The sequence below is a fragment of the Erpetoichthys calabaricus genome, chromosome 5, assembly GCF_900747795.2.
Source record: "Erpetoichthys calabaricus chromosome 5, fErpCal1.3, whole genome shotgun sequence".
NCBI lineage: Eukaryota > Metazoa > Chordata > Cladistia > Polypteriformes > Polypteridae > Erpetoichthys > Erpetoichthys calabaricus.
Genome location: NC_041398.2, coordinates 68,275,032 through 68,287,689, shown reverse-complemented (window position 1 = coordinate 68,287,689; position 12,658 = coordinate 68,275,032). Strand labels below are relative to the sequence as shown.

Sequence of the window (12,658 nt, the reverse complement as noted above, 5' to 3'; positions counted from 1 at the left end):
GAGGCAGGGTCGACAGGAGGGGTGGAAGATGAGTCGACAAAAACTGGAACATGGCAAATGACGTTTGGGTAGTGCAGTAAAGATGTTAAAGTGATTTAGAGAAGTGTGCTGCAAATACAGACACAGGGCAGCTGGAGGCATAGTTGCAATATTCTTGTTTGAATGTTTAAATAAGTCACAAAGGCTTGTCCTCACAGTTTGGGTAGAATAAAAAAAACTTTACAGAGGTGCTTTCATTGGTTATTTCCTTACATAATGACCAACACTCACCATAGATTCCTCGTCCATGGAAAATGAAGTATCTACTCATTATTCTAAATGTCCTTTTCCTAGTTAATTACACATAATCAGTCATAGTATCTGAATGTTATGTGTGTGGATGTGTGTGTAAAGGTGCATAGTGGCCTGTTCTGTCATTATCGGTGCTAACAGTATATTGCAAATGATATGACAGTGGACTAGTAGCAAAACCTTCCTAGTTTTGTGCCATGAATCACATGTTTAATAACTTTTTATAATTGCATTCCTTTTCCTATTTACAGTTCCTCCTCGATTGAGGCTCTCCTGTTTATGTGGTCTTGGGTGCTGCTGCATTCATTATGCATACCTGCACACTTTCACTCTGATTGGGCCAGTTTTCTGTAATGTTACCAATCTCCAGCATGCCTCTGTGGATTGTGGGAGGAAACTGAGATCCCTGGAAAAAATGCCCATGAATGCTGGGACAAGATGTCTTAGACGTACACTGTATTAAGCTGCAGTTCCTTGGAGAGGAATGCATGGTCTTTTATATAATGGAACTTTCACAAAGTGCTCATTAACATTAAAAATAAAAGATTTATTCTTGGTCAGTAGGAAGAAATATTCAGCACAGCTCTTTTCCCTAAATGATATTGATTGTTTACTTTTGTATAATGCTGTTCAAACAGTGCAGGCACAGAGTGCTAAGACAAGTTCACAAGTAACTGCATACTTTGCAAATTACCCATTACATAATGAATGTGGCATTGTTGGAGAAAATAAACTTCTCGGGTTGAGGATCCACAGTCAAACACAAAATGTCGGACACAGTCACATTCCTGTAGAACTCTGCTGACTGGTCATGGGCATTATACAGTAACTTTTGTGCTGGACCATCCAATCTGCCAATAGAATCTTTCCATTTGCTGATTCCAAAGCTCACATTGAGATGCTGTTTGCCTAAGAGCTTCATCAGGATCTGTTACTTAAAGATTGGTGTAGGTTGGAAGTTGATCTTGGCTTTGGGGTAGTAGTCCATCAATGTAATGATGAACTTGATTATGAATTCTGAACACGTATGAGTTCTAGGTGATCATCTGTGGAGGTTCCCATTGACGCAAAAGAAGGAGCTGTTGATAGTTTTTATATTTTCGTAAGTCACTTCTTTCTCTTCCTGTAGAAGTGATAATGTATTTTATTACTTCTGGTTGTTCATATAGAGGAAGCCAAACATTTCCATTTAATCATATTGGTGATCTTACTTTCCTAAGAAGTTTCAAACAAACCGTGATCAATGGACGTAAAAGTAATGTTTGCATATGTCGGAGATTTCTTCTATTATCTAATGATCTTGTTTGTCAGTATGCATTTCTCTCTTGTTCTCATTCTTGCATTATAATTCCTGGACTCTGTCTTGCATGCCTTAGAGCATGTTTGCCTGCTGCTCTACTGCTGTATATTCAGGATTACCTTTTGTTTGGCTGTGTGCTTCAGTGTCTTGTCCTGTAATTATTTGTTGTCCTCAGTCACAGAAGTGTCTTTGGTGATATGTTTGATGGTCATCAGATGTCGATGCTCTTCTTCTTCATCTTCTTTATTCTGGTGGTAGGCACTTTGTTTTGCAATTAGTTTGTCGTAAACACGCAAGCACAGTTCACTTTGCTGTCCTTTATGTATGTTAAATAATTTTGATGTTCTCTGATCAATAAATTCAAAGGATTCTAATATGTTGACTTTCTGAGGATATTTTTTTAGGAGATAAAGTAAGAAGAGTTTTGTGTTACGGGGAGGGGGTTACGTGTCACAACCAAAGGCTAGATATAAAGCACAGCAAAGTCTCTGCCAGTTGTTTATACACATAAGAACTTGCAGTTGATTTATAAATTCTGAACACGTATTTGACAAGCTTCTCCATTGCCAGCCTGCATTAGTTTCTCACAATACAGTCAAAGGAATTACAGTATCTAAATCTCAGACTATCATTGTTTTAATCTGTGAATTTTTTTTTTTTGGGATAAAAGAAAAAATAAAACACAATTAAGTGGTAATCGGAGATAACTTTATTAACCTTTGGAGTAATGATTGAACTTTTGAACTCTTAGTAAAAAGATGTAGTATTGTTTCTTTATAGATTTAGATTTTTACTTGTTTCTTATTGTTGTTGTTTAAGACATGCATTCCTATTGTGTCTTATAAAACTTTTCCTAAATATTATTAGTAGTATTATTGTGTACATTTAATGTGACAGAAATCTGTCTCCACAGGTATGTACAAAACTGTCCATGACACCATGTGCCATATTTGTGAAAGTGGCTCTTATCAAACCAAGTGGGGACAGGAGAATTGTGACATTTGTCCTTCCAACTACTATTGTCCGGTAAGCTCCTCTATGAATTGTCATAAAAGGCTTTAGAATTGTCCCACGCTGTATAGTACAGCCATGTATGTTTTATTTAGGGCCAGAATACATTAAAGATTTTCTAGCACATGTAAATTTTTTGGAAGAGGAAAAAATGTTTGAGACTGCCTAAATAATGAAATGCTTATTCCAGGGTACTGACAGATGTAATTTGTCATATAGTGGAGAAGTCAGTTTGGAATATTGGTGCTCCTACCTCATTTGTGCTGTGTTGCAAGGGTTAAAACTAGAATCCTTGAAGCCTACGAAATATTTGTAATCCCGGGCCATCTTAAATTTCTTTGCACCTCCTCATCAGTGTCTGGCAGCAGGCAGCCTACTCAATCATCCCCTGCCAAGGCAGCTGAAGTCAAGTCAGACGAAGAATTCTCAGAGCTAAAGTCTGAAGGTATCCGGAGTTGTGTAGGGTAAGTGATATATCATTTTTTGGAATGCATACATTTCATTTGTGTTCCGTGTCAACAACGATCTTGATAAATGTAGGATGACAGGAAATGCGAGGTAAGAAATGCTGAACACATAATAAAAACAAACGTTTTACATGTTATAGTAATAGTTGACAAAATGTTGACATGAGATGTATAATGTGTGAAGACTGAAGTCCAAATATCAAATAAACCCTTTCACAAAAGGTGTAACAAAACAAGTTTACTTTTATTCAAGAATATAACCGAAGAAAAAGAAATTGTTCAGCAGTGTTACCACTGTCAAAACTGGTTGAAAATGAAACTTGCAAACAACACACGTGTGTGAGCGTCTTTTATTTTGTACTGACTGACAGTTGGGCTTCAGCAACATGTCAATTGAGCAATTTCTTTTTCTTTGGTTATATTTTTGAATAAAAACATACTTGTTAACACCTTTCGTGAAAGTGTTTCTTGGATATTTGGGCTTCACACATCCTACACTTCATGTCAAAATTATGTCATTATTACTGTATCACATGAAACCATTGTTTGTTTTAGCTTTGTGTTTGGCATTTCTTGCCTCGCATTTCCTCTGTCATTCCATATTTACACAGATTGTTGTAGACACGGAACACACATGGAATGTGTGTATTTCAAATCCTGGTATTTAATTACCTATATAATTCCTTATAAACGCATCACCAAATAAACACTTCATCACAGAGCTCAGCTGTGAGGATTGCAGCAGGGTGTTGCCTTCATCTGACTGAATGTGGGGTGGGGGTGTAGCTGACTGCATACTGCTAATCTACACATTTGCAGAATAAAAGTGCGCTATTAGCACAGTGATAAGGAGCTATGAGTTTCTTGGTGTATATCAGGAAAATTTAAGGTCGGGGCATTGAAAAAAATTGTAAACTTCAGGGATTCTAGTGTTAATCTCCTTTCCTTGGTTGTGTTTTGAATCCCCACCTCCAGAGCCCAGACGTAAGTCCTATCCTGTGTCCTGTTGATGCATTTTGTCCAGAGGGAAGCGTAGCTCCTGGTTACTGTATGGAGACTTTCTTCAGAAAGGTTGGAGATACGTGTCAGTTAACTCCTCTCACCATTGCATTGCTAGTCATTGCAATTGCATGTAAGTATTTTACCTGTTTGGAAAGTTCATTATTATAAGTTTTGTGACCCATAGATGTCTCTGTGAATGGTCTAGTGATTTTTTTTTTCCATTACCTTTTATCCACTCTGCTGTATACTACATACATAACTCCATTCTCTTTATAATGATATATTTATTTTCCACACCCATTGTATTTCAAACCACAGTTTACACTCATACACGCCTTAGCTGGGCCCTTTCAGCAGTTAGCTTAACATGTTTTTTGGAATGTAAGAGAAAACCAAAGTAGTCTGATAAATGGCCACAGAAGTATGGGGAGATCATGTAAACTCAATGCAGATGGTAGCAGTGTTGGGATTCAAACCTGGTATCCCAGAATTTTCCTAGCATCCCAATAAAAATGAAGGAAAAAAATAAGACACCATACTCTTAGTTGTGAACTCATTAGAAAAAGGATGTGGCTGACAAAATCAGCATTTCGCAATTGACACTGTTCACATTCTTCAAAAAACATGCTAAAATTGATGAAAAGGTGCATGGGGTGAGCTTATCAAAAGCGTATTCGAGGTGCTGCATATGAAGACATAGCCAAGGTGGTGGTCAGTCAGTTTTTAATACTGAGGTAATTTCTCAGTATAATTTTTTTTGTTCCCAGCACTTTGTTCTAACACTGTTCAACCTGTAATAAGTTTATACTTGGCTTATATTAAGGTATCTTTCAGCATACAAATTCATTTGTTGGGAGACCAGAGATAATAGCAGCAGTTAGCTGAGGCGCTCTCAGTACTCTGTCTACAATCTTTTCCACGTGCTGCAGGAGTACGAGTCATTGTTCCAACTAATGTACCACTTCAGCCACAGAGCCCACCACCTGTCTCCTAGGCTGCATGACAACTTTGCTGACCCCATTTCGCACTGCCCCTCTCTAACTTTGATCCACATGCTCCCGTGCAGATTGAAATCACCCACTGCTTACTGTATATCATGTGCAAGTGCGACACACGCTGTACTTGTTTTTCTGTCTCTCTGACTTGCTGATTTAAGTGAGGATCTGTCCGGACCCCAAGCCAAGCAGAGGGAAACTGCAGAGGAGAGAATCATAAATGCTTTGTCCTATACAGTGAGTGATGTCCCTTTTAACACTAGAATTACCAGAGCCTACGAAAAAACTCGTAGATCCGTCCCACCTTAAATCGCTTCGCACCTCTCTGCCATCGTCTTTTGTCTTCTAAATGTGTAAAGACAAGCTGCAAGCAGCTGGCTATTCCATCCCCCCACCGACTTAGAACGTGCACGAACTTCTCCCAGCTCATGCTGTGATTGATTATCTGGGAGTGAAGTGGAGTTTTAGAGTGGAAATAATAGATCGTTATTTGGAACACATGCATTTCATGTGTATTCCGTTTCTACAGTAATCTGTGTAAACACATTTTTAAAACAGAAACGTTTTTCATATTCTAGTAGTAAATGACAAAATGTAGGCATAAACTATATAATGTATGAAGCCTGAAGTCCAAATATCAAAGAAACACTTTCATGAAAGGTACCTTAGTGTGCGACATTGACACTCATTTATTACGACTGCCGCCGTGGTGCAACAGTATCAGTAGCTGACTGGGAATCAAGAGGTCACGAGTTCGATCCTGTTCGACTTCCTTTTGAGAAGTGAACTGCTCTTATTTTTATTATTTTAGAATTAAAAGATACATTTGATTTCAGTCTGTAACAGCCGGTGTAATTTGATATTTGTAAAGGTTCAGGTTCCTTCCCTTCCCCATCTGACACTGCTGTTTTCACATAAAGACGAGCTATAGCTCTGCAGTGTATCACGATATGTACGACCGCGTGTTTTTTCCCCCCCAATCTTGCCTGTCCCCACATGATGTTGTATGCTGTTTCTTTTGTACTCCAGGACATGCAGAGGAAACATAGTAAAGAGCAGTAACTTCAGCGCTACATGCAATCATCAGACACTGCTGTTTTCACATAAAGACGCACTATAGCTCACCCAAGGAGTGCCCTTCCTACATTTACGACATGTGTACTTGTTGCAGTGTACACACCTCTCTGTGCTATGGTTCCTATTACACTGAACAAGCATCTGTAATTTGCAGCTCTATTCATTATCTCAAAACACCACACACTTTCACAGTAATTCCCAGTTATGTCCACCACTCACACTCACAACCATACAGAACTGATTCCACATCAGAGAATTTCCAGTTTAGGTGTGTAATAGAAACCACAGCATAGAGAGAAGTGAGTTCATTGTAACAGGTACACACGTTGTAAATGTAAGAAAGATGATCCTTGTGTGTGTGTGAACTGTTAACTGTTAACATTTGAATCTGATGATTGCATATAGCGCTGTCTTATTCGGTGCGTGCAAGAACATGCAGGTGGCCAGTTGCTGTGTGCTACAACATGCTGGCGGTGATCAACGCACATTTAAAAAAAAGACAGACAAATATATGAGACGTTTTGATGAAATCATTTTATGACGCGAATAGTACCAATCAGAAAACATCGTCGAAGTAATGCAATATTATATGAAAACGAACAGCGTCAGATCGGGTGTGAAGTTATACTGTGGCGCTGTTAGTCAGATCAAAAGCTGAATAAGCTCCTGTTCTGACTCTTAAGTAAAAAAGCATGAATTAATCAACAGAAATAACCGCAATCGACATTTTAAACTTAATGATTTACAGTGCATACCAGTTTATAAATTTTATGTCCATTTGAGGTTACAAAGAAAAAAAAAAAAAAAAAAACACTTCCTCCTCAGCGGGGAATCGAACTCGGTCTTTAAGGCACGGCAGGGCTGCTGTGTTCCGAGTCTGCAAATCTTAGCGTTACACCACAGAAGGTGTCATATCATCCTTGAACCTTTTGTGAAAGTGTTTATTTGATGTTTGGCCGTCAGGCTTCACACATTCTGTAGTTTATGCCTATATTTTGTAACATTTATTACTAAAATATGAAAAAGTTTGTTTTAACAATGTGTTTACACAGATTACTGTAGAAACGGAACACGCATTAAATGCGTGTGTTCCAAATAATCTATTATTTCCACTGTAAAACTCCAGCAGTTCAGTCACTTCCAGATAATCAGACAAGACATGAGCTGCGAAAACTTAGTGAACGTTCTGCGACGGTGGGGGATGGAATAGCCGGCTACTTGTTGCTCATCTTAATCAGCACATTTAGAAGACAAAAGAGAGGTGAGAACTGTTTTAAGGTGGGCCGCATCTACAAGTTTTTTCGTAGACTCTGGTAATTCTAGTGTTAAGCAGTAATCCCCAAGTGCTGTGTAAGGCAACTGGTGTTGCGGCCAACATCAAAGCCCCTTTGAGACATTACAGTATGCTGCCTAGGGGTCCCTGAGCCATCAGTCCTAATGCCTTGTGGCAGTTGTAGGTTGGGAGCATGCGCTGATTATGGAGCGGAGCAGATTGGGACCAGAGTGCAGTGGGTGACACCTCAACACCACGTTGGAACAGTGTGAGGTTTTTTTTTTTTTTTTTAACTGGTGGCTCTGGAGTGCCAGTCCTGCCACCAACCCCCAAGTTTCCCCTGCAAGTTGGAGGACTTGCTTGTTGGGCTGGATGTAGATTAGCTTCTGGAAAAATTAGCAGAAAACTCAACCAAACCAAAAAGCAGAGGTTCTGCTGCCTGTCATGATAGTTACTACACATGTCTGGTGTTTGATGCATGCTGGGTTGTGTTTGTCACCATGCATCTAGTTGTGCACAGTAAAAGTGTCTGTACGCTCCCTATACAATCCTGCACCCTTTGACTGATCTTGACCAAATTTTGCATAGTTGCTCTCTAGAACCAAATGGACAAGAAAGACTACTTTGGAACCCCCAAATTTTCACTCTGATGGTCTCATTGTGTGTTGTATTAACTGTGTTTCGACTTGACTTACTTTTCTGTAACTTGACACTTGACTTGATTGAAACTTACTTACTTGCATATGTTGGACTCCTGTGTTTTGCTCGTTCCAACTTTTTCTGGTACTGAGACTGAAGTCCAAATATCAAATAAACACTTTCACAAAAGGTATAACAAAGCAAGTGTGCTTTTATTCAAGAATATAACCAAAGAAATTGGGTTCGGGTACAACACTGAGACGACCGCTTGGGTGGTGCGGCGGTAAGAACTGCTGACTCCTAATCAGGTGGCCGCTTCCCAGAATTACCGTTTTGAGTAGCGAGCTGCTCTTATTGTTACTGTTACACAATAAAACATACATTTGTTTTGAGTCTGTAACAGTTAATGTGAATTTATAGTACTTGTAAAGGTTAGTGATTTTATTAATTTATTTTTTATTCAGTTTTATTCCCTCTGTCACTTTCATGCTCCCCCCGATCTGACACTGCTGTTTTCAAATAAAGACGTGCTATAACAGAGATTAACTCAGATGAGAATGAGGGTTCTAAATCAGAGAAAGAGAACAGAAGCTCTCCCCACAAGAAACGTCCACTCACACATAAGAACAGTGCAGCTGCATCAGGCAAAAAGGCGAAAGACGCAAGAGGTTCCGCGTCATCCTGCCAGTGAATCTGCCACACGCATGTCCTTCAATGAAACAGCAGGGCTAACGGACTTTGCCAAGGTATTGTGTAAAGTTCTGTTTGCGAGTATGTTTCTTGATGGTCTTTATATGAAAAACATGTATATGTTACTTATATAAACGACGCACTGAATGTTGTTTACTTATATTTATTTATTTATCTTCCTACAGCGTAAAGCCACAAGTAGACTGCAGAGCTTCCTGTGTTTAAAGGGCACAGGCATGCTAACAGAGTACATGTACAATGCCACTCCTTATTCAGGAAAAGATCAATTATGAAAAGTGTGATGGCGGCATCCACCTGCAGCTCTACACTCTTTTCAGTACGCGAGTGACTCTCCATGCTGGTGTTTAGATCTGGCAGTGTATGTGCCCAAAAAAAGAAAAGTCTGACTTCATTCTCGTACCATTGCTCGCATACTGAAGTGTTAGCATGGCACTGCCAGATCTAAGCATTAGTGTGGAGAGGCGCTCGCGTACTGAAAAAAAAGCCGTTGCACTTTTCGTAACTGATCTTTTTTGAGTAAGGAGTGGCATTGCACATGTACTTTTTGAGCATTCCCATGTCGATCAAACACAGAAATCTCTGCAGTCTACTTGTGACTTTACGCTGTAGGAAGATAAGTAAATAAATATAAGTAAACAACATTCGATGTGGCGTTTATATAAGTAACGTATGAGTGTTTTTCATATAAAGAGCATCAAGAAACAATCATAAAAGGAACTTTGCACGATACCTTGGCAAGCTCCGTAAGCCTGCTGTTTTGTTGAAGGACATGTGTGGCAGGTTCACTGGCAGGATGACGCCCAACTGCTTGCTGCATCCAAACGGTGCCGTCTTTCGCCTTTATGCCTGGTGTAGCTGCGTTTTACTTATGTGTGAGTGGACGTTTCTTGTGGGGAGAGCTTCTGTTCTCTTTCTCAGATGTAGAACCCTCATCCTCATCAGAGTTCACCTCTGTTATAACATGTCTTTATTTGAAAACAGCAGTTTCAGATCGGGGGGACCATGAAAGTGACTGAGAGAATAAAAACGGAAAAAAAAAAAAAAAAAAAGCTAACTTTTACAAGTACCATAAATTTATACCGGCTGTTACAGACTCGAATCAAATGTATGTTTTTATTGTATAATAATAACAATAAGTGCAGCTCACGGTAATTCTGGGAAGCTGGCAGAATCGAACCTGCAACCTCTTGATTACGAGTCAGCAGTTCTTACCATTGCACCACCCAAGCGGTCGTATCAGCGTTGTACCCTAACTCTATTTGTTTTTCTTCAGTCATATTCTTGAATAAAAGCGCACTTGTTTTGTTATACGTCCACCTTTTGTAAAAGTTTTTATTTGATATTTGGACTTCAGTGTTCACACATTATACATTTCATGTCAAAATTTTGTCATTAGTACTATAACATGAAAAAAGTTTGTGTTTTAGGTATGTGTTCAGCATTTCTTACATTTTCTGCCATCCTACACTTACATAGATCATTGTAGACACGGAGCACACATGAAACATATGTATTCCAAATAACAATACATTATTTACCCTCTACAACTCCAGGCACCTCACACCCAGATGAAGCTGATCGACACATTTACAAAACAAAAGACGCTAATGGAGAGGTGCAAAGAAATTTAAGGTGGGCCGGGATTACGAGTTTTTTCATAGGCTTCAGGGATTCTAGTGTTAACAAGACACCCTAATACATAACAGTGTGTTTGCTGAGGGAAAAACAATCGCAGGCCTCTAATATTCCTGCTTATAAAGGATCCGTCTAATTAAAATGAGTAGCTTCTCTAATAAGTGTTCAGAATATGATGTTGTAACACATGGCTAATACTCACAAATGATTCACACCTGCACACACATTACTGCAAAGTTACATCCTTCCATTGGCCAGCGTCAGTGTGCACACATTACATTGTAGCAGCAGCAGGATGGATTCCTACCTTGCATCCATTTGTGCCAAAACAGAGTCTGATTTGTTGTGACTGATCAAGATAATGGAGTTTGACATTGTGGTGTACCCCTCTTGGTTTGGTTCATAATAGTTTAGTACATGGTGATGGTCCTGAAAGACTATGCTTTTGTTCAGTGTGTGTGCATTTGTGTGAAAATGTAAATATGTATATATGTGTGTATACAGTATATATGAATGTTTATGTATTTCTATATACTGTATATATGTGTGTTTATGAGGCACAATTCAGGAAAAAAATAATCAGTTCAGATGCACTGGCTTGAATACAGACATTCATAAATTGGTACACACACACACACGTGTGTAATATTCTATGCACAAATTTGCTAAGAACACTTAATAACTGTGCCTTTCTGTCCCCATCCACAGTTATAATTGTCGTCATCCTTCTAGTAATCCTTAGGAAGAGGAAGGATCAGGACAGAGAGCTGACTTTGTCGAGGACTCCTCTTTTGGCCAAAGAGAGAACCCCAAAGAGGAGTTATGGGGTAGCCTGGGATGCTGAACCAGTTTATGCTGGTTGGTAGCAAAAAAACAATACTGAAGACCCAATGAAGTGCAAAAGACTGCATATACTCCACTTCTGGAAAGAACTGACATTTATTCAGCTGCTTCAGTTTCTGAGAAACTTCAAAGGCAGACCAGGTCTTCAGTGAGCTGTGTCAAGCTGCTCGATGACGTAAGCTTGGATTTTGCACCGCCGTGTGCTTTGGACAGCTCTTATTCTGGATTCAGTATGTGTGTGTCTTTAAATGGGAACATGGTCCTATCTTCAGGTGTTCTCTTTAAGCGCAGGTCCTCTCTCTCTTGTAAGGCATGTTGATAATTCACTCTGTTCTTTTATTGCAGTGATGATGGGCTGCAGAGGTGGGTGTGATTACAGCAATAAATCAGAAGCAGCAGACATGCGCCACTTTTTCGTTTTAAACTACTCGATGGCGTATCTGTTGCGGTTGCAGCACTGCCTGCTGGAGATGAGTGTTTGCTCAGTGTCAGCCCCTGTAAGGTATTCGTTTTGTTGGCCAGTTGGGGCCGCACTTTCTGTATGTTCTCCTGCCAGTTGGATGTCATTCCAGCATTGCTCTTGTGAATAACATCCATGATGGCAGGTATTGTTAAACTGGCTCCTGGCGTGAGAATCGTTTAGATTAAAATCAGTTGAACCTGATTGGACTGCGGCATAGCCACTGTGACAGGACTGGGCCAAACTTTAATAGTTTGTGTAATCGTTGTTTTACCATTAGGCAAATGTTTACTTACCGTGACAAGCGAATATGATGACTTCTCTGAAGAGAGAAATACCGGACCTTCGTCAAAAAACATCTCACAGCCCACTCAAGCAGCAGACTCGTCCAACAACGTTTAAATACATAGTTTTAAAAAAAAAACCAAAAAAAAACCATGGTGGTTTAATTTTCAAGTTGTTGTTCTGAATGAACACCCGCCATTTATTTAAGTGTCCAGCACTTTTTTTTCTTTTTTCCTAAAGAGGAGTTTAAGACGGGCATTTTAGAGATTCTCTTTGGAACAAGTGAGAATAAACTTTGAAACTGGACACTTGCGGACCTTTAAGCCCCTCTTCACTCGATTATCTCTCAGGCACACAGTCGGGGGTCCAGCCCTGGTCAGGTGACGAGGCGGCCAGTCGTTTTTTAATGCTCTGTCACAATACATGTTTAGTTGCTTATTTCTGTTTTTGAAATCTTTTTGAAGTGCCAGCATTCATGTTAATTACTGAGTATCTATTAAGACAAACTGTTTTTGCCAATATGATTAAAAACAAAACACGCCTGAGGTCTGGCCAAGACTTCTCTGTTGTCTTCAGAGTAGGCAACTTGTACCTGATGGGCACATCAGCCATAATGGAAGTTTGGTGTAATGATTCAAGTGTATAAAGCTTTTATTATTTTTCAGATAC

The 12,658-nt window shown here is 39.4% G+C and overlaps 1 protein-coding gene across 1 annotated transcript in view; it reads left to right on the top strand.

The window, feature by feature from the left end:
• The window catches only part of si:dkey-21a6.5 (tumor necrosis factor receptor superfamily member 9), a 64,691-nt gene extending 52,033 nt beyond the window's left edge, over positions 1-12,658 (top strand). Inside the window, exons 7-9 of the mRNA XM_028801629.2 lie at positions 2,505-2,617; positions 4,045-4,201; positions 11,110-12,658. Of these exons, the coding sequence (XP_028657462.2) occupies positions 2,505-2,617; positions 4,045-4,201; positions 11,110-11,267 (428 nt within the window). The 3' untranslated portion in view covers positions 11,268-12,658. The remainder of the gene's footprint in view (positions 1-2,504; positions 2,618-4,044; positions 4,202-11,109) is intronic.